The following is a 22,097-nucleotide window of genomic DNA, read 5'->3' on the forward strand; positions in this document are numbered from 1 at the left end:
CCTCAGAAGCCCTTGCTCCCGCCATCTCGCCTCTCCTCATGAGACCCCTGAAGTAGGCAGTGTCCATCCAGGAGCCTGAAGCGTGCCTGACTGTAGTCAGGCTCACCCCAGCCTGAGCTGGGTGATGATGATGACTCACAGAGGAGCACTCAGCCCAAACGTGGAAAACAGGAGGCTGTGAGCCAAGCGAGCCTGGCGGAAGATTCCCTCCCACTCACCTTCTCACACCTGTACTCCCCAAACTTGACTCCTCGCACCACCTGCTGGTAGATGAGGTTGGTGGCCACGTTGTCCTCGGAGGGGCTGTGCCAGGGCGTAAAGACCTCTTTGCGGAAGAAGAGCCTCCAGGGGGCGTTGCGCTCCTGGGCGCCCTGCTCCTTGGCATACTGCTCGCACTGGGAGATGGCGTCCATGACATGGTCGCTGCCACTGCCCAAGGAGGACACCTGCGGGCACAGCAGGGAGGGGAGCAGGCATGGAGTCAGGGAAGGACTATAAGGAGCCTCAACGGGGCCAACGGTCAGTTCAGACAGAAGACCGAGGCCCAGCGAGGGGCAGGGACACGTCCAAGGCTCCCAGGAGGCAGACCAGATCCCAGCCCTGGGCTCTGAGCCGCACTCCCACCATTGCCTTCCTAGCCTCAGTTCTGGGCACAGTGACGTGGGAATTCCCATTTTCTAGTGGAAGCCTTTTGGGAAACTGAACAGACAGTACCTGGAAACACAAGAGCATCGGTGAGAAAAATCCAGGCAAACTGTGTCCAGCAACATGGTACCTCCCCTGGGCTTGTGGGCGGGGGCCCCTCTGCTGAGCATGACGTTGCTGGGGGTGGAGGCAAAATCACCCAAGCCCCAGGGCCCACTCAGCCAAGGAGGCTCCAGCCTCCGAGGTGAGTCTGTGGGACACCCACGCTCCGGCTGCTTGAGGGCAAGTGTGAAGGAACTCCCGTTTGCTGAGGAGTTTCTCCATCAGATGCCATAGCAACCTGAGAGGGAATTCCATTCGCATCTGCACACAAAGGCTGCGCAGCCCTCCCATCAGCCTGTGCCGTGCTCTTCCTTCAGCACCAGGAGAGGATTCACTGGGCTGAGGACACAGGACTGAGGACATCCTACTGCTGGCTTTTCCCTTGGGTGCTGAAGAGCTCTCAGCAGTTGTTTTTTTTTTTTTTTTTTTTTTTTTTGAGATGGAGTCTCGCTCTGTCGCCCAGGCTGGAGTGCAGTGGTGTGATCTCAGCTCACCACAACCTCCACCTCCTGGATTCAAGTGATTCTCCTGCCTCAGCCTCCTGAGTAGCTGGGACTACAGGCATGTGCCACCGTGCCCCACTAATTTTTGTATTTTTAGTAGAGACGAGGTTTCACTACATTAGCCAGGCTGGTCTCAAACTCCTGACTTTGTGATCTGCCCGCCTCAGCCTCCCAAAGTGCTGGGATTACAGGCGTGAACCACCACACCTGGCTGAGTTGTCGGCAGTCCTGAGGAGTCAGGCAGAGCTGATTAGCACAGGCTCAGGGGGAAACCGAGGTGCTCAAGGGTGAGTAGCCCCGGCCAGTAGGTGGCAGCACTGGCGGCCCGGAGTGGGGCCGGGAGGAGGTGCTTCCGGGCGGCTGTACCTTGTCAAATAGGGCAATGTAGAGGGAGAACCCGAACCGATCCTTGAGAGAGATCTTGTCGGCCAGCGCGTTGCAGAGTTCCTTGGCTGTGGTTGCCGAGTCCGTCAGCAGGGTCTTGGTGGTCCCGTCCATGAATGTCACAGGCAACATGATTGGCTTCTTGGACTTGGTGGCCTGGAAGTGCCCCAAGAGGGTTTGTGGGGTTCCTTCCCTTCAGACCTGCTTGCCCCTCTGGACTTTGGCTCTCTGCTTTCTGTGGGGTTGGAGCTGCCCCAGCGCCCCAGGCCCCAGCACCTCACTGGGACACTGCTTGTCCCCGTCACAGGTGTCCAGGGAGCCCTGCTGTGCACCCCACCCCAATGGCACCTTTAAGACCCGAGCCAGGGCCTGGGGCTGAGAGGTCAGGCACTGCCGCAGGCCAGGGGTCTCTGCTATCACTTCATATGACCTTCACCATGTGGCAGGTAAAGGCATTGAGACACAGAGGGAATCTCCTTTGCCCAAGTCGTCTTGACCATAAGGCCAGCAAATGGAGTCCCTCATCCTTTGGGGGCTTTTCTGTTCCGATGGGCCTGGGGTTCCAGAACTTGAGGGTAGGTGCTTGAGGAACCACAGAATCTCAAAGCGGGGAATGTTTCTGGGGCACTTGAGTGCACTGGACACATACACACACACACGCAGTCACGCATGCATGCACACATGCACACACTTGCACACACTCTTGTGCACATGCATACGAGCACGTGCACACACACGCACAAACCTGCAGCTCCAGCCAGCTGGGCGGCTGTGTCCGTGTCCCATTGACAAAGGTCCTCCTCAGACGCTCTTCACAGTACGGGGCGTAGCCAGGCGGGCCCCCGTGGATGAAGTTCCGCAGGTACTGCAGCCAGAGCACCCACTGAGGCGGCGGCCCCACCGCGGCCCCTGGGGCTCCCCACGTGGATTCCGAGGGCAGCCACCAGGCCCTCCCCGGCACTTGGAGGCCACTGCTTCAGGCCAGGCTGCTTTCCGTGGCTTCCCTACCCTCTCAGCTCCACCGCCTATTTCCAGCCATATCTGTGGCCTCCCCCTAGCTCAGCCTAGCGGCTCCTCCCCATACCCCTTCACGGCACCAGCCAGTCGGGTTGGTCCTGCCATGACCTGCTCCACTCTGACCCCAGCGCCCAGGGCCTGCCCCAAGACAAGGGTGCAGAGGGCCTGGGACACGCTCCTGTCAGACTCAGCCCCCTCCTAAGTAGAATGGGACTGAGGGGCGTGTGGGGCAAAGAGGTGGCTGCCTGAGAGGAGGGGGTGCCAGGAAGATGGGGCTCAGTAGGGGGTGGCCGGGTGGGCCTTGTGACTAGGCCCTTTGGAGCCGCTGGCTATTGCTGTCCCCACAGTGCTGGGACAGGGCCTAGCTCCCCTTCCCACTCCAGGAGGCCAGGCACCTTCCTACCTTGACAAACTTCTCTGAGGGAGCGAAACAGCCCACGCAGAGAGACACGAGAATCCAGCCCCGGGCATAGCTGCTCTTGGAGGGGTTGTGGGTCAGCTGCTTGCTGATCTGGCAGTAGATCTCGTCCCTGGGCAGGCAGCAGGGCAAGGGAGGGGGAATCACCCCAGAGGAACAGCCCCGGTCCCTACCTCCTCCCAGTAGCCGGTGGGACACCACACAGCTGTCCTCTCCAACTTGCCAAGACCACCTAGGAGGAGGCAGAGTGAGTCTGGGTGGCAGGGCTGAGCCAAGGGCTGGGATCTGACTTTGGAGACAGGATCATCAGGCATAAAGCACCTCCCCAACTCCAATCCAGTTCCCACAGCCAGGGCCCCACCATCCAGGGTGGTGCGTATCCTGCTCTGGGCTCAGCAGCCACAGCCACAGGTGACCATGCTAATGAGAAGCACAGTCTCCGCCTCTGCCTCGTTCCTAACCAGCTGGTGGCCCAGGCAGGTGAGTTCGCCTCTCTGATCCCAGCCCATAGTCACGGCAGCAGGTGCAACTTCTACCCATGGCAACGGACAAAGCAGAAACAGGAAAAGCATCCTGGGGTGTCACTGGGGGGTGGAATGAGTAGGGACTTTGGTATATTTCTGTAATGTTTGAATACTTAAGGGGCCATGTATGACTTTTGTAATGGGATGAAAACAAGGTAATTTTTTGGTGTTCATTTTAAAGGAATCCTTACAAGGTTGCTGTGAAGATGAATGAGCCCAGGCTTATGATGCACCTAGCACAGTGCCAGGCACAGTGAACCCCTCATAAATGCCAGCTGCGATTATTGCTGTCCTTGTTCTTGGGAATGGTTCTTCTCTTCTGCAAACTGGGTACTCTAAGACTGCAGCCTGCCTGTTCAAGGACAAGGGCAGGACCCATGACGATGCAGTGACTGCCAGGGGCCACTCACTGCTGCTCTTCTCTCCCGAAGGATAGGGCTGGGATTACCTAACTCAGTGGCTCAACAGTTTTGAGAGTTTATCATTTCAAAGAAAATTCTGAAGTTACCCATTTTTTTTATCATGATAAATGAGAACATTGATAACACACACAACCTGCCCACTATCTAGATCCCAATTATCTCATAAAAGAAAGGTAATTTTAAATTTCCAAACAGTAGGAAGGGCAAAGTCTCAGAGCAGTCCTTTAAAGAAAACAAGTTTAGCTTTAGAAACATCCCTCCTTTTCCCACTTTGCCACAGACTAGTGAAACATTATCACCTGCAGCTGGGAGTCTCCATTCACTTTACAGACGGGGAGACAGAGGCTGAGAGCAGGGAAGGATTAGCCGTGTGAGGCCCCTCAAGGAGTTGACACCCCAGCCTTTGGACTCTTGGTTCAGGGCTCCTGGCACCGTGTTTTCTAGAAGTGTCAGCTTTAGGTATGATGGTGAGATAATTTGGAGGCAAATTCTTGCCCGTGAGACATGCCTGCAGCAGCTGCCTTTTCCTCCTGTTGGCGGATGGCCCGGGCAGTGTGGCCACCCTGGTGAGGTAGTGACTAGCCTTGGGGAGATAAAAACGGGGGCCTGATAGGAGGCAGGAGGCCTAGTCACCACTGGGCAAATCTCTTCCCTACTCTGGACCTCAGTTTCCCCATCAGGAAAGTGGGGGCTTGGTCCCCGCCTCATCCTGCTGTCCTCCCAACCAGCAGGCACACATTCATGGCATCAGCTCTCCCGACAGACCTGTCCTGTGCAGACTGTTCTCAGAAAAGTCCTAGCCCTCCTCTCATCAGCTGAGTTGATTTTTTGGTGGCTCCTGGTGACGCCTGGGTCTTCCCTTCAACTCCCCAAGACCCCAGGGACCTGGGTAAAGGCCTCTCCTGGCCCTTTGGGGAAGGAGGTACTTGCAGGATTCCCAGGCACGTGGCCCCCAGTAACCCTGACCGTGGGCCTAGGGTGGGTGACTGGAGGGGAGCTGGCGGCAGCGGGGTTAAAGCAGGAAATGCATGTTGGATGATGATGATCAAAGCTACCATCTACGGGGCGCTTACTATGCTCCAGGTCTGGTGCTACATACTTTTCATAGCTTTATCTTCTTCCCACAAGCCTATGTATGAGGTAGCTACTGCAGGCACACCTCATTTTACTGTACTTTACTTTATTACACTTTGCAGACATTGCATTTTTTACAAATTGGTTTATGACGACCCTGCATGGAGCAAGTCTACCAGCACCATTTCTCCAACAGTATGCGCTCACTTCCTGTTTCTGTCACATTTTGGCAATGCTAGAAATACCTCAAACTTTATTATTATATTTGCTGTGGTGATCTGTGATCACTAATCTTTAATGTTACTATTGTAATTGTTTTGTGCACCATGAATCGTGCCCATAGAAGATGGCAAACCTAATTGATAAATGTTAGATGTGTTCTGACTGCTCTACCCACCAGCCATTCCCCCATCTCACTCCCTCTCCTCACGCCTCCTGATTCCCTGAGACACATTCATATTGAAATTAGGCCAGTTAATAACCCAACAATGGCCTCTAAGTGTTCAAGTGAAAGGAAGCGCCGCACATTTTTCACTTTTAATCAAAAGCTAGAAATGATTAGAGAGGAAAGCATGTTGAAAGCCGAGATAGACCAAAAGCTGGGCCTCTTGTGCCAAGCAGTTAACCAACTTGTGAATGCAAATGAATAGTTCCTGAAGGACATCAAAAATGCTACTCCAGTGAACACACAAATGATAGGAAAGTGAAACAGCCTTATTTGCTGATACGGAGAAAATTGTAGGGGTCTGAATAGATCAAACCAGTCACAACATTCCCTTAAGCCAAAGCCTAATCTAGAGGAAGGCTCTCTCTTCAGTTCTATAAAGGCTGAGAGAGGTAAGGAAGTTGCAGAAGGTAAGTTGGAAGCTGACAGAGATCACCTCATGAGGTTTAAAGCAAGAAACTGTCTACAAAATATAAAAGTGCAAGGTGAAGCAACAAGTGCTGGTGGAGAAGCTGCAACAAGTTTTCCAGAAGGTCTAGCTAGAATCATTGATGAAGGTGATTATACTCAACAACAGATTTTCCATGTAGATGAACCAGCCTTCTATTGGAAGAAGATGTCATCTAGGACTTTCATAGCTAGAGAGAAGTCCGTGGCTGGCTGGCTGGCTGGCTTCAAGGCTTCAAAAGACAGGCTGACTCTCCTGTCAGGAGCTAATGCACTGCTGACTTTCAGTTGAAGCCAATGCTCAGTGACCATTCCAAAACTTCTAGGGCCCTTAAAAATGATGTACAAGGGGCTGGGCACAGGGGCTCACACCTGTAATCCCAGCACTTTGGGAGGCTGAGGCGGGTGGATCACACGGTCAGGAGTTCAAGACCAGCCTGGCCAACATGGTGAAACCCCGTCTCTACTAAAAATACAAAAATTAGCTGGATGTGGTGGCGGGTACCTGTAGTCCCAGCTACTCGGGAGGCTGAGGCAGGAGAATTGCTTGAACTCGGGAGGCAGAGGTTGCAGTGAGCTGAGATCGTGCTACTGCACTCTAACCTGGGCAACAGAGTGAGACTCTGTCTCAAAAAAAAAAAAAAAGAATGATGTACAAGGAGATGAATGTTATTTTCATGCCTGCTGATGCAACATCCATTCCACAACCTATGGATCAAGGAGTAATTTTGGCTTTCAAGTCTTATTTAAGAAATACATTTTATAAGACTATTGCTGCCATAGATAGTGATTCCTCTGGTGGATCTGGGCAAAATCAGTGGAAAAGCTTCTGGAAAGTATTCACTATTCTTGATGCCATGCAGAACATTCATGATTCATAGAAGGAGGTCAAATTATTAACATCAATAGGAGTTTAGAAGAAGTGGATTCCAACCTCTATGAATGACTGAGGGGCTCAAGACTTCAAGAGGAAGTAACTGCAGATGTGGTGGAAATAAATAGCAAGAGAACTAGAATGAGAAGTGGGGCCTGAGGATGGGACTGAGTTGCTGCAATGTCATGATCAAATTTCAGTGGATGAGGAGTTGCCTCTTAGGATGAGCAAAGAAAGTGGTTTCTTGAGATGAAATCTACTGGTGAAGATGCTGTGAACATTGTTGAAATGACAACAAAGGATTTAGAATATTGCATCAACTTAATTGATAAAGCAGCAGCAGGGTTTGAGAGGATTGAGTCCAATTTTGAAAGAAGTTCTACTGTGGGTAAAATGCTGTCAAACAGCATTGCATGCTACAGAGAAATTGTGTGAAAGGAAGAGTCCATTTATGCAACAAATCTCACTGTTGTCTTAATAAATTGTCGCAGCCACCCCAACCTTCAGCAACCACCACTCGGATCAGTCAGCAGCCATCAACATCAAGGCAAGACCCTCCAGCAAACAGATACAACTTTCAGATGACCATTAGCATTTTTGGCATTATTTTCTAATCAAGGTGTCTACCTTTTTTAGACATAATGCTATTTCATACTTCATAGACTGTCGTACAGTATAAATACGACTTTCATATGCACTGGGAAACCAAAATATTTGTGCGGCTCTTTTTACTGTGATATTTATTTCTGTGGCCTTCAAATGAACCTGCAATGTCTCCAAGGGATACCTGTTTTATGATTCCCCCTTTACAGACAAGGAATCAGAGGCTTAGAGATTCTTTCTGAAATAACTCCACCAAGGTCCTAACTCCACCAACTAGCTAGCAGCGAAGCCAGACCCAGGCCTGCTTGGCTTAATCTCTTGCTAGGTTGACAGAGGCACCACTCAGCCACCAAAAGACTTTCAGGCCCCGGTGCCCCCGCCTCCCGGCACTGACCGGAGTGCTGGCCGCAGGATGCCATTGCCGATGATGAAGTGCAGCTTCTCCAGGTTGGAGGTGGGCCGGTCCTCCAGCATGCTGTTGCCCTGCACTGTGGACTCCCCGTCATGCAGCCTCTTGGTCACCTGGGCCAGAGGGAGAGGACAGGGCAGGTGAAGTTAGGGGCGTTCCCCTGCCAGCCAGGGCACCAGCACCCGAGGCTGCCTGCTCCCCAGAAAGCAGAATCTAAGGAGTGAGCACAAGAACTGGGCTGCCCATCACTGTCATTACCCCTGCCACGTGCACAGCAGATGCTGGGCCAATAACTGGCCCACACAGCCGGGGCACACTGGCCCAGTGCCACCCACTTCTGGGGACAGAGCTCCTCTGGCCGTCTCCTTGATACCCTGCACCCCACACCCCACCCCAGGGAGGTCCTCTCAGCCAGGACAGGGACATGATCCTCTGACTCCAAGCAGGACCCCTATCTCTCTGGGGTGCCACCCCCAACATAACTGTGGCACCTGGAGTATACCCCAGGTTCCAACCACCAGTCACCACCACCCTGTCACCAACACCCTTAGCCCCAATGTGACCAGCCTCACACCAGTTCTTATGAGATGTTTCTCCTCTCTCATCCCACACAGCCCACAGCACAAGCCCCGAGCTCTGCCCAGAGGATGTAGGGTGAGTGACAGGCGAGCGGCAGGAGTGGGTGGTGTAGACAGGGAGCACCACTGAACACCCTCGGCTGCCATTTCTGCCTTCTTCCCAGGACCCCACGGAGTGGGCATTTTCTTCCCTGGGTCCCTTGAATACTAAGCGGCAGAGCTGGGATTCAAGTCCGAGGCCACACACCTGCAAGGCTGGATTTGTGCCTCAGGTGGGGACAGGACAAGGGCAGAGGTGAAGTGGGAGCCCCTGACTCTGCAGTGGAAGAGCTGGGGAGGCTTCCTGGAGGAGGTGACCCCAGGCAGAGAAAGGAGGAGTTTCAGGCAGAGGGACTGGCATGTGCAAATGTGGGGATGGGGGCCTGGCCCCCAAGGCTGTGAATGCCTTGGTTTGTGTCTGCCTCTCCAATGTATCCTGCCACACACACACACCAGCCTGGACAACCCCAGAGCACAAGGGCTGGGACAGTGCCCTGAAAAGGCAAAGTGACTGAAGAATGAATTTAAGTAAATTAATCCTGTTCATGCTCCATGAGCACTCTTGTTCCACAGAAATCTCCCATGCCTCAAAGGTCCTTGGACCACGTGCCTCGGGTCTGCGCCCTGGCTGGAAGTGTATTCCCTCTCACCTGTGCCGCTACCGGCCTCCCCTGCTCAGTGCCCTCTGCTAGGAAGCCCTTCCCGCCCCCAGCCTGAGGTCCCACCCTCTTCAGACACTCGTGTCTGCCTGATCGCCCACCAACCCACCCATGTTGTCGTGTCCCTGGCCAGCCAAGACCCCTGAGGACAGACAGTGTCCACTCCTGCTCCTGCTTCCGTGGGCCCCCAGCTCAGCTGTGCTCCAGCCTAGGCCACCTAAGGCGGCCACCCGTGGGCTGCCAGACCCCCAGCGTCTGCCCTCACCTCTTCTGTGAGCTTGGACTTCTTTTTCAGAGTCAAATGCACCAGCTTGTGCCTCACACTGCTCTTCTTCTGGCCATCGGGGAGCTGGGCCTGCAGGACCAGCGGGGATCAGGGTCAAGTGGCTGAGCAGAAAGCAATGTCGAGACCCCCGACAGCAAGACTTTGCGGGGAACCGTCTCGCTTCCACGTGAAGCTTACAGGGTGTCCCCCACACTGCCACCGTCCACCTGCTCACCCCTACCCTTGCACCCCCACTAGCCAACTGGCAGTCGGGAAAACTGAGACTCAGAAAAACATAGTACGGGAGTTGGCTCCAACCGCAAAGCCCCGGTCTGCTCTGCCATGAGGCCCCTCAGTTATGGTCAGCACTTTACAGTTTATAAAAGTTTCACACATTTGTTCCCACAAGGTGACAAAGGAGGGTGGCAGGCAGGGGTCAGTGAGGCAGAGATGAATTATAGGATCCTTTTTCTGCAGAGGAGCCCAAGGCTGGCGATGCCAGCAGCCCTCCCTGTCGGCCTGGGAGGGACATCAGCCAGAGGGCACCTTGGCCTCACCTCGCCCTCGCCCTGCAGGGCCTGCAGCTCCCTCTTGTACGTCTTCTTGCCCAGGGTCTCGTAAATCTTGGTCATCACAGGGATCTTCTCACTGCCGTCACTCATGGCTGTGTGGTACTTGGGCTCAGGGAGGTCCCCCATGAAGCGGAGGATGGTGATCCAGACCGCCAGGGCTGCCTGGGGCAGAGTGCATGTCAGAGGCCAGAGTGCGCATGTCAGAGGCCAGAGTGCGCATGTCAGAGGCCAGAGTACACATGTCAGAGGCCAGAGCGCACAAGTCAGAGGCCAGAGTGGAGGACATTGCTAAAGCTGTCAAAATGACCTGGTGGTTTGGGGAGCGGGCTGGAGACACCCCCTCCCGCATGGTCAGCCCTCGGGCTGGGCACTGCAGTGAAGACTATAGTCAGACCTGGTCCCTGGCCCCCAGGGACCCACCACCCTCATCACCTACGACCACCACCAGCAGCAGAGTCCATAGCCCCAGCCCTGGCCCCACCCAGCAGTGACCTAGAGGCAGGCAGGCCTTACCAGCTGGTCACCCTCGTCGTCATGGTAGAGCAGTGGCTGTTTGAGCGGCCGCCGGGTGTAGGAGTGCGTGGTTGTCCCCTGGAAGTAGGTGGCAGCAAACTTGGCAAATTTATACTCAGAGAGGTCCTCCTCATCCTCGTCAGGCAGGGGCAGGGCTGCATCCAGATCCTCCTCCACCATCTCCCTCCGCCCTCGCTCCAGGTCCTGAAGGAGACAAGAGGTATGCCCTGGAGTCCCAGCTACTCAGGAAGCTCAGGTGGGAGGATCGCCTGAGCCCGGAAGTTCAAGGCTGCAATGAGCTGTGATCATGCTACTGCACTCTAGCCTGAGCAACAGGGTAAGACCCCATCTCAAAACAAAACAAAACAAAAAACAAACAAAAAAAAACTTGAGAAGGGCCTTAGAGAGGGACAGGACCTGGGATCTACGCCCGGACCCCGTTCATCTCTGCTCCCCACTGCTCAGAGGGGCTGGGTGGGCTTTAAGGCCAAGGGCACAGGAGGAGGGAGGATTGGCACAAGCGGTGTGTGTGGGCCTCTGGAGCCCCTGTCCCTAGCCTGGTACCTCAAAGCCACTAGGTGCCTGGCCCTCCTGGCCTGGCAGGCCACCTGAAGTCCCCAGGAAGCCAAACATCTTGTCCACCATGTCTGAGTGATTGACAGGCTCATGGCGGGCCCTTTCCATCTGCTCCAGGAGCTCCTTCTTCCGCCGAGCGGCCTCCTTCTCCTTCAGCTCCCGCTCAGCGTCCTCACGAGCCAGCTGGGCCAGGCGCTCCTGGGCAATTGGGGTGACACAGAAGACATGGGGTCAGCTCCGGTGCCACAGCCTCAGGGAACAAGCTCTCCCTGGGGAGCCCCTGCAGCAGCCAGGGCCTCAGTCCCCACCTCCTGACAGCCGGGGAGAATGAAGCCTCCGACCTCCCCACCTCTCGGCCACTCAGAGGCCTCTCAACAAGCCAAACAGCAATCCTGCCCGTCCTTCGGGGCTCTCAGGGAGCCGCCTGCTCCATGGGGACCACACCAACCCAGACATCCCATGGCCATTGGTTTGAGGCTGTAGACCAGTGCTGCCCAATAGAAATAGAATGTGAGCCACCCATGTAGTAGCCAGGTTTTAAAAAACAAAAAGGAATAGGTGGGATTAGTCTTAGTAGTATATTTAACTCAATATTTCCCAAATATTAACTTAGCATGTAATCCATATTATAAAAATAATACTGAGATATTTTATATTTATTTTTTCCCCACCAAGTCTTCAAAATCTCGTGTGTATTTCACACTTAAGCACTGTGTCATTCGGACAGGCCACACTGCAAGTGTTCAGTTGCCACTGTGGCTGGTGGCTCTATATTGGGCAGCGTGGCACCCTCGTGCCATCAGCTGGCTTGTGCTTTTACCAAGGTATTATCTCCCAACTAGAAAGCGGCTGCTGAGGGCCTGGGCCTCTTCCTCTGGAGCCACCACAGCCCTCCGTCCTTTTGCATGGCACAGGACCAGGTGCCCAGCGAGAGCTCAGGCAACGCTGGCCGAGTGGGTCTAGTGCAGCCACTCTGAAGGATGGAAGGAAGGCTGCAGCGCCGGGTGACAGATGAGCAGCCAGCTCGGGGAGGGGACAAGCCAGCAAGTGGACACCTAAGGCGCCTGGAGGCTCTCGGCTCACCTGATGCTTGCGCTCGGCCTCCTCCTTGGCCTTCTTGGCACTCATCTCCTTCCGGAGCTTCTCTTCCTCCGCCAGCCGCATTTTCTCAGCCTCGAGGCGCCGCAGGTACTGAGGGAAGGGGGCATCCAGAGGGCATGGAAATGTGTGTAGCTGTTGTTGCAGGGATTCCCGCCAGCTCCACCCACCCGACTCTGAGTTCTGAAACTGGGCATGACTTTGCCAAATAATTTGGCAGATAGGACAAGTGAGGTAACCAAGAAATTCCCTAGGTCACCCAGCGGGTTTGGAGGCACCACTGATCCAAAAGCTCGGCCAGATCTGCGTTGGTCTCCCAGAGATTCCCAAGAGTGACTCAGGTCCCAGCCCTGCCCTTGGCTGAGAGGATGGAAATGAGGGTCTGGTCCCAGGTTTGTGCACTCCTCAGAGCAGGCATAACCGCAGGTCCCTCCGCTCCCCATAGGTCCCTCTTCCTGGCCAACACCTGAGGGTGATGCGTGGACACTCCCCGCCCAGGGGTCAGAGCTGTGGGTGCTATGGACTTGCTCCCTCACCTCGGCCCTGAGGCGTTGGTGCAGCCTGCGGGCGATCATGCCCCGGGCATAGGCCTGCACGGTGAGCACAGCCCAGAGGCGGTGGCGGAAGGCCTTGCGCACCAGATAGGCGCGGCAGCGGGCCTGGAACTGGATGATGCGTTGGCGGGCCAGGCGGTACTGCTGGTGCAGCTTCCGGGAGCGGTGCAGGGCCTGCAGCCGCAGGAAGCCCAGACGCATCTGCAAGAACAGCCACCCCATGCTCAGAGCCTGCTGTCCCATTCCAGACTGACCCTGCCTGCAGGAGCTTCCACGGCACCGGCCTCCACTCTCAGACAGGCACCCCCAGAAGGCATGGCCCAGTCTCCTCTCAGATTAGGACCCCCCCATCGTTAGAAAGTTCTGTTTCCTCTCAGGCAACGTATTTTTAGGTGACCTTGACTCTCCCTGAGTTGGGGCCCCCCTGAGAGAATCCTAGATCAGGAGTTGCAACCAACCAGTCTGCTCCCCATCCAGCCCCAACAAGCCCTAAGCCTAGCTGCTGCACAGAGGTCCATGTGACCCAGCCACTCTCAGCCCCGTCTGAGATCTCTAATAATCCCAGAGTGCTCCCAACCCCCAAAAACACTCCAGAAGGAGAGCAACAAACATTGCTGGCCAGTTGGAAGAAGCCACAAGAGCCAGATCCAGACTTCGGGCTAGATGAATGGTAGTGGCTGGCCGGGGCAATGGCAGGAGGCCAACGAGGCCAGGCTGTGCTGCCTGGGTGCAGGCCAGTCCTGCTGCCATGGCAGCGGGGCTGGGTTCAAAGGCCTGTTTGGGCAAGAGCAGCCCATGGGGAGGCTCACCAGCCCGTAGTTCTTCCTACAGTTGTGACCCCGCCAGTGCCTCTGGATCAGTGTGGCAGCGTTCTTCAGCTTCAAGAAGTTAGACCTGAAAGCAGTAGTGGCGCGGGTGAGCAGTGTCCAGAGGCAGCCAGGGTACAGGTGGGCTTGGGATCAGGAGGGCATGCTGAGTCCCAGCTCTGTGACTTCCTAGCTATGTGACCTTGGGCAAGGCACATAACCTCTGTGCCTCAGCTTCCTCATCTGTACAATGCGTAGAATAATGCCTGCCCTGCCTGCCCCACAGGCCTGTCACATAAGCCCATGAAGGTAGACATTCAAAAGGTATTTGTTGAATGAATAAATGTATGAAAAAATAAGTAACTAAAATAATATAAAGATCAAAACTTTGAACAGTCTAACTTCCTCATTTTATACATGAGGCAACTGAGACTCGATAGGTTGGAACTAGAGCCCGTGTCTTCTGACTGATCCTAAGTGAGCCCATTGCTGTTCCCCCTGCACACAGCAGGCTGCTTCTACAGGAGAACAGTCATCTTCAGCCTGACAGAGGACAGAGACCACGCACAGAGAGCAGGGGTCTGCTGAATGTAGAAATAAATAAAGGAAGAGTGAAGGATGGGTGTGCAAGTATGCAAGTGAGCGAACAGGTCAATGCTTAGAGACACACATAAGCAAATGAGCAACTGTGGGAGTGGGTGGGTGGGTGGGTGAATGGATGAATAGAGGAATGAATGGGTAGGTGGATGGATGAGTGAATGAGTGGGTGGATGGGTGGATGCATGGATGGTGGATGGGTTGGTAGGTGAATAGATGGATGAATGGATGGATGAATAATGGGTGGGTGGATGGGTGGATGGATGAGTGACTAGGTGGGTGGGTGGGTGGGTGGTGGGTGGATGGATGGATGGATAGGTGGGCAGATGGGTGGATGGATGGATGGACAGATGGATGGATAGATGGATGGATAGATGGATGGATAGGTGGGCGGATGAATGGATGGATGGATGGATGGATGGATGGATGGATGGATGGATGGATGAATAGGTGGGTGGGCGGGTGGATGGATGGATGGATGGACAGGTGGGTAGGTGGGTGGATGAATGGATGGACGGAGGGATGAATGGGTAGGTGGATGGGTGGGTGGACGGATGAGTGAATGGGTGGATGGGTGGGTGGACGGATGAGTGAATGGGTGGGTGGGTGGGTGGACGGATGAGTGAATGGGTGGGTGGGTGGGTGGACGGATGAGTGAATGGGTGGGTGGGTGGGGGTGGACGGATGAGTGAATGGGTGGGTGGGTGGGTGGACGGATGAGTGAATGGGTGGGTGGGTGGGTGGACGGATGAGTGAATGGGTGGGTGGGTGGGTGGACGGATGAGTGAATGGGTGGGTGGGTGGGTGGACGGATGAGTGATTGGGTGGGTGGGTGGGTGGACGGATGAGTGAATTGGGGTGGGTGGGTGGGTGGACGGATGAGTGAATGGGTGGGTGGGTGGGGTGGACGGATGAGTGAATGGGTGGGTGGGTGGGTGGACGGATGAGTGAATGGGTGGGTGGGTGGGTGGACGGATGAGTGAATGGGTGGGTGGGTGGGTGGACGGATGAGTGAATGGGTGGGTGGGTGGGTGGACGGATGAGTGAATGGGTGGGTGGGTGGGTGGACGGATGAGTGAATGGGTGGGTGGGTGGGTGGAGGATGAGTGAATGGGTGGGGTGGGGGTGGGGGTGGGGGTGGAGGATGAGTGAATGGGTGGGGGTGGGGGTGGGTGGATGGATGAGTGAATGGGGGTGGGTGGGTGGGTGGGTGGATGGATGAGTGAATGGGTGGGTGGGTGGGGGTGGGGGTGGATGGATGAGTGAATGGGGTGGGTGGGTGGGTGGATGGATGAGTGAATGGGTGGGTGGGTGGGTGGATGGATGAGTGATTGGGTGGGTGGGTGGGTGGATGGATGAGTGATTGGGTGGGTGGGTGGGTGGATGGATGAGTGATTGGGTGGGTGGGTGGGTGGATGGATGAGTGATTGGGTGGGTGGGTGGGTGGATGGATGAGTGATTGGGTGGGTGGGTGGGTGGATGGATGAGTGATTGGGTGGGTGGGTGGGTGGATGAGTGATTGGGTGGGTGGGTGGGTGGGTGGATGGATGAGTGATTGGGTGGGTGGGTGGGTGGATGGATGAGTGATTGGGTGGGTGGGTGGGTGGATGGATGAGTGATTGGGTGGGTGGGTGGGTGGATGGATGAGTGAATGGGTGGGTAGGTGGGTGGGTGGATGGATGGATGAATGGTGGATGGGTTGGTGGGTGAATGAATAGATGGATGAATGGATGAATGAATGGGTGGGTGGTTGGAGGAGTGACTAGGTGGGCGGATGGATGGATGGATGGTGGGCAGATGGATGGATGGATGGATGGATGGATGGATGGATGAGTAGGTGGGCAGATGGATGGATGAGTGGGTAGTTGGGTGGGTGAATGGATGGATGGATGGGTAGGTGGGTGGATGAGTGGAAGAAGGGAGAGAGTGATCATATGAACTGCAAAGGGGTGTGTTGTGGAATTTTCGCAGAGCTTTAATCACACTTTGGAGTCAGTCCTGCACATTTGTGAATTGTCACGTGTACACATATCCCTTACATAGAATATGAGACACATTTTGTATTAATAATTTATAAAATCTCAAATTTCCTCTTTGCAAAATTTCATCAGCATCTGAAATGAACAGTGGGTCCACATGTGAGTCTTATGCATCTACGTGTGCATGTGCGTATGTAGGTGAACGTATTGCATTATTTGGCTTACATGGCACAATGGGTCCATGTAAATCATGTATCTATGTTCCTGTGTTTACATGATCATGTGTGCATGCTATGCATGTGTGCACTTGTTTCATAGGTGAACATGTTTTTTTCCTAGTGTTCATGCGGGCAGAGCAGAGGAGAGCCAAACACCACATGTATACCTGTATGTGGGCTGAGGAGGGGAGGAGCTGGTAGGAACACGCACCTGTCTTTGAACCCCCGGATGACCTTCTGGAGGAGGATGACTCTGTCGGTGATGGCTTTGTCCCGCTCCACTTCTAGCAGCATGTCATGGTGGTCCTAGGAGGCAGAGCTCCTGAGCAGCGCCCCACAAGGTCTCCTCTAGGGCCACCTGCTCTGTCCCAGCGGGGGCCACTCTTCCTTCACTGGGAGCACAGGTCTAGAACTCAGTCGGGCCCCATGAGTTCCCAGCTGGCTCTGGCCCCTGGGGCAGCCTCCCACAGCCACCAGGACAGACAGGGGTTGTGGCTGTTTCCCAGAGGTCCAGGCAGGACAGATGGAGCAGAAGGTGCCTAATCTCTCTGGATGGGGTGGGAAGGCCCAGTACGCACACACACCGTCTTCTTCCCTATCGCCAATCTGCCCAAGCCCCCTGCTTCTAGATGTCCCTGTCACATCAGTCCCTCACCTGGGCTGGGCTGTTGCCATTCCTCTCCAGAATCTTGGCAGCAGCCTCCTAACTAAAGGTCTCATGGCCCCCTGGCTCCCTCTCTGGCCCTCCTTCACATGCAGCCAGAGGGACCCTCCTAAACACAACCTGGATGGTGACACTACAGTGACACCTCATGGTTCCCCAGGTCGAGCCTGGGTTCCTCACCCTGGCACTCAAGGCCACCTATGATCCAGGGTGTCTGCCAACTTTTTCAGCCCTCTCTCCTCCTCACCCAAGACCCCAACCCTCACTGTAGTTGGACAAAACTTCATTGGTTCACTTAATACATATGAATTGAACGCCTCCACGTGCCAGCACTGTGCTAGATGCTGGGGAGGGGAGGGGCTGCCACAATGAACCAGGGAGACATGGCCCCTGCCCTTGGGGAGGGTAGAGTCTCATGAGGGAGGCAAATCCATCAGATAATCATAGACACACAGGGCCCTCACAGAAGAGATGCTCAGCCGAGGCATTCTGAATGAATGAATGGATGAATGAGCATGTTTGGCCTCTCAAAACCATGGCCATATTGGAAGAGCCTAGCAGTGTAAGTCAGGGGCTGATGGCACTCCTCCGAGTTCCCTGGCACTAGATGCCATCGTGATTCCTGCCTTCCCCACTTTGCCCACACAGGGGCTGGGCATCAGACCCCCCCAGACTAGAAGCCCTGCTCCCTGCTTCCTAGCTGCCTGGTTTCGGGCAACTCAACTTCTCCCTGAGCCTGTGAAATGGGTATAATATTTCCTTCTCCACAGGACTGTTTCAAGGATTAAATGAGCTCATGGATGAAAAGCCCCCACCCAGGGCCTGGCACATGGAATGTGCTTTCTGGCTGACAGCTGTGGGAGGCACAGGCAGGGAACATTCATCACATCTTGCTGATGAGGAAATGCAGGTGCAAGGAGAGAAAAGGCCTGGCCTGAAGCCCCTTGGCTGAAGAGAAATGAGAAGAGGCCACAGGATCCCTCCAGTTCAGAGCTGGTTCTTGTCCCTTCTGCAGCTGTCCTGGAGTGCCCAGGCCCCACCCCCCACACCAGAGGAAGGAGCCCTGTCATCTGGGACAGCCAGAAATCTAGCACAGCGGAAATGCAAATGGGGAAGCCCAGCGCTGGGAGCTCTCACTGTCCCTGCTAAGGCTGCCCTGCCCCTGCCAGCTCCCAGCCATCTCTCCAAGGCTGTGACTCCGTGACTCCCGCAGGCCCCGCTTCCTGCTTCCTTCCCCAGCTGCCCAGGCAGCAATGGGAGCTGAGCTGTCTATAGAGTGATGGACAGGTGGCATGCTGCAGACCTCAGCACGGGATGGACCCTGCCAGGCCGGAAACCACAGAAAGGAACCTAAAGATACACTCAAGAGACCCCACATAGGCACACTCCAATTTACAGATTGGAAAATGGGGCTCAGAAAGGGCCCCAAGGCAAGCAGCACCCCTGCCTTCCTGCTGTGTGCCTGACAGCCTGCCCCTGGCATGTGCTTTGTAACCTGTGGTCAGTGCTCTGACCCCGCTCCCAGGTGGTAGATGATCTCAAACACCTAATTACCCTTCCCCACCAGAGAGGGCAGATCCCACCTGCTCCTCCAGCCACACCACAGCCTGGCAAAAAGGATCTCAAAACCCCAGCACTGCCTCCCTCTCCTGAGCACCCCAGCCCACATCATGGGAATTTACAGCCCCCCAGGGCAGCCCAGGGAAAGCGTCTGTGCTCACCTTCAGAAAGATCTTGGTTTTGCCTATCTGCCAGTCATCGTGGGTGCCCAGCACAGCCTCAGCCATGCGCTGGCACGTTCCACGGAGGTCACCCTGGAGTGAGGATGGGGGACACAAGGGAATGGGCAGCCTGTCCAGTGGGAAGGCCTCCGGAGTGTCCCCGAGGCTGGGAGGCAGGGCTCTTCCCGAGCTCTGCCCCTGACTCGAAGTGTGACCTCAGCTGGGTCCTGCCTTCTCTGAGCCCCAGTTTTCTCCTTAGCTCAGCTGGATGGTATGATTGCAAAACGCTTTCTCACAACTGACATCCAGGGCCCGCGTGGCAGCCCTGGTCTTGTTCCTTACACCACCATGTGTGAAGTCCTCACCAGCTGAACATGGCAACTAAAGCCCACTGATGCATTCCAATACCTGAACCCCAATTTTCCATGCTGCACCTGAGAGGTTGAGCAGATGTCAAGCCCCGCCCATGGTCCTGATAAGAAAATTGGGACCCTTGCCCAGCCAAAGCTGGGACCCTCCCCTCCTGCCCTCTGTGCACTCAGCCCTGTACCTGCTTGTAGGCCGGCTTCACACCTGGCAGCAGCACACGGTACCGCTCCACGAACTCCACGAAGCTGTAGCGGATGGGGTAGCCAGCTCGGCGGATTCGGATGGTCTCCATCATCCCTGAGTACCGCAGCTGGCGCACGCACAGGTGCCGGTCGAACAGCTGCCGGGCACACAGCCAAGGGCATCAGGGCCAAGGCTCCTGCTGCGAGGCAGCCCTGCTGTGCACTTGACCAACCCAGACAAAGGCTCAGAAAAGCCAAGTCCACACGGCATGGGAGGAGCAAAGCTGGGACAGGCACCTGGATCTGCAGCTCAAATCCACAAAAGAGCATAAAGTGAGGCCTGTCGTGGTGGAGCTGTGTGCTTTGGGAGCACAGAGAAGACAGATTAATTCCCCTTGGGACACCCAAGGGGGGAGCTTCATGGAGGAGGCATCTTTATCCCCCTAACCCTGACAAGAGGGGGAGTACTCCAAGGCTGGAGGCGGTGAGCCTCTGCAAAGGTGTGGAAGCCTGAAAGCGCAGGACGTTGTTGGGAACCTTGAGGGAGCTAGAGAGGCTGGTCCAGGCCAAGTTATGGCTGTGCAGGTGAGGGGTGCTCTGCACAGCCCCAGGGAGGACCTTTCACATTGCAGCTATTGTAGATCTGTGATTATTCAGACAACTTTCCAGCTGCCTTAAGGAAGAGGCACATTTTTCAAAGGGCCCTGGGGTTCGGTTGGTGGAGGGGCTGGGGAGAAAGAGTAGAAGGCAGGTGCTGGGCTGTGAGGCTGTGGGGCTCTGTGAGGGCCTCATCCATGGATGCTGGAAGCCAGGGAAGGTTTAGAGCAGGGAGAGACTGCGCCAGGTCTGCATTTGATAACAATGTCACTGGGGGCCAGGGCAGGCAGGACAGGAGGTGAGGGAGGCAGAAGATCCTTGAGGAGGCTCTTGCCAAGGCCCAGTCCACAGATGCTGAGGACTGGGCTGAGGGAAGGGTCCCACTTCAGAGCCAGGGGAGACTGTGCCCGACTGCCCTGGTCTCAGTCTCCTGCACCCCCTGCATTAGAGGGAGAGCTCACTGGAGCCCTGTGCGACCCTCAGGCCCCTGCAGACCTGAGTGCTAAAGGGGACAGGCCTCATCCACTCTGGGGAATGTTTTCCAGGCAGGAGGCAGCGGGAGGGGACGGTCTTGCAGCCTGTCAGCTTCCGGAGACTGTTTCCTCTCTCTCCAGGCCACTTTCCCCGGCCTTCCTTCCCTCCCCAGATCCCGAGGCCCCAGCTTCCCCCTGTGCCTCCCTGCAGGCTTCTGGGTAAACAACCCTCCCAGAGCCTCTGCTGGGAAAGAAGAGGGCTGGCAGTGAGGTGGCCCCAGCCTGAGCCCCTTAACCTCCCTGAGCCCCCAGTCCTGCATCTCTAACCTGGGACCAGCACAGTCCCTTTCTCACGGGTTGTTTGAGAAGGTTGAAGGAGGCTGTGGACCAACCATCCAGCCTATGCTGGGCACACAGAAAGGGCCCAACAAATGTTATTCAGAAAAGTCAAGAATGAGGATATCCCAACCAGCTGAAGAGATGGGGGAGGCTTCCAGGAGGAGGTGGTGGTTGAGCTGGGCCAAAGGAGAAGGGGACTTTCAAAGAAGCAGCTCCAGCAAGAACCACAGCTGCCAATCACTGGGCACTTGCTGGGTGCGGGCATCTGCAAGCATGACTGCATGGAATAGCCTCAGGAGGTAGGTACAGTCAGTCCCATTTCCATCTATGAGGAAACTGAGGCATAAGAGAAGAAACTGCCTTGTCTGCAGTCGCCCACTTGTACGTGGTAGAGCCAGGATCTGAACCTGCTGCAAGCCCCCCGCAGAGTCTAGGCTCTTTCCAAGGCAACTGCTGCCTCCAGTAAATAGGGGGCCTTGTTTTGTAAGCTCCCTGGGTGCCCCCCATTCCCCAAAGGGATAAAGTCTCACATCCTTCACTCCCACCCTACCTGATTCATGACCTAGCTCCTCCACGTCACCCTAGCTGCCATCCGCCAACCCCAGGCCAGGGCCACTCACCATGGGCTTCTTGAACTCATTGGGCTTGATGCATCGCACGAAGAAGGGCTGGCAGGCACCCAGCGTGCGCATCAGCAGCTCCAGTGACCGCTTGAACTGGCTGCTGAGTGTGGGCGAGCGCTTCCTGGTCTCGGCGCCCTGCGGGGGATGGACGACAGAGATGGGAGGGGCTGTGCCTGCCCCTATCCAGTGTCCCAGGAGCCGCCCAGTGGGAAGCGGGAGGAGAGGTCAGCAGGGTCAGGGTTTGAGGGACAGGGCGGTATTTGAAGTTTTCCTGCAAACTGCGTCTCCCCACCTTCTGAGCTGGAGCCTGGACCGCAGATACCTCCTCCAGGAAGCCTCCCAGGACTTCCAAAGGTACCACCTCTGGGCCAGGGGGAAGTGAACCCTACAGGAAGATCTCCGCACTGGGAGTCTCAAGCCTGCCCCTGCCCCTGGTGCGCTGGATGACTCTGAGCAAGGGGCAGCCCCTGAGTCTCATCCCCGCTTCCCTGTATAAAGGAATAATCGGACTTGGTCACCTCAGGACACTGAGGTCATCTCTAGAGACAGGGGTTAGACAAACCTAGATTCAAGCCCTGGCCCACCACTTCCTAGCTGTGTGCCCTTGGGCAGGTCACTAAATGTTGCAGAGCCTCAGTTTCCTAAGTGGAGGTGATGCTATCTATCCATCTGACCAGGCTGTGACAAGGGCCAGAGGTCAGGGCATATTTCAGTAAACAGCAACCTGGAAAGGTGGTGCCGCCTTCTGGGAACCTGTGGGCAAGCACGAGGAGGAGGGGCGGGAGCTGCCGGTGACCTCTCCCCTCCC

General features: G+C 55.6%; 1 protein-coding gene across 1 annotated transcript in view; it reads right to left on the bottom strand.

Annotated features, from left to right (window-relative positions):
- MYO7A (myosin VIIA) overlaps positions 1-22,097 on the bottom strand; it is a 69,914-nt gene that overhangs the window by 22,047 nt on the left and 25,770 nt on the right. Inside the window, exons 14-29 of the mRNA XM_030829625.1 lie at positions 21,287-21,424; positions 19,257-19,415; positions 18,707-18,799; positions 16,533-16,627; positions 13,531-13,615; positions 12,704-12,922; positions 12,153-12,260; positions 11,058-11,267; positions 10,494-10,697; positions 9,966-10,142; positions 9,409-9,498; positions 7,853-7,980; positions 3,055-3,181; positions 2,380-2,499; positions 1,617-1,790; positions 219-446 (exon numbers count right to left, since the gene is read on the bottom strand). Of these exons, the coding sequence (XP_030685485.1) occupies positions 219-446; positions 1,617-1,790; positions 2,380-2,499; positions 3,055-3,181; positions 7,853-7,980; positions 9,409-9,498; positions 9,966-10,142; positions 10,494-10,697; positions 11,058-11,267; positions 12,153-12,260; positions 12,704-12,922; positions 13,531-13,615; positions 16,533-16,627; positions 18,707-18,799; positions 19,257-19,415; positions 21,287-21,424 (2,355 nt within the window). The remainder of the gene's footprint in view (positions 1-218; positions 447-1,616; positions 1,791-2,379; positions 2,500-3,054; positions 3,182-7,852; positions 7,981-9,408; positions 9,499-9,965; positions 10,143-10,493; positions 10,698-11,057; positions 11,268-12,152; positions 12,261-12,703; positions 12,923-13,530; positions 13,616-16,532; positions 16,628-18,706; positions 18,800-19,256; positions 19,416-21,286; positions 21,425-22,097) is intronic.

The sequence above is a fragment of the Nomascus leucogenys genome, chromosome 15 (assembly GCF_006542625.1).
Source record: "Nomascus leucogenys isolate Asia chromosome 15, Asia_NLE_v1, whole genome shotgun sequence".
NCBI classification, from domain to species: Eukaryota; Metazoa; Chordata; class Mammalia; order Primates; family Hylobatidae; genus Nomascus; species Nomascus leucogenys.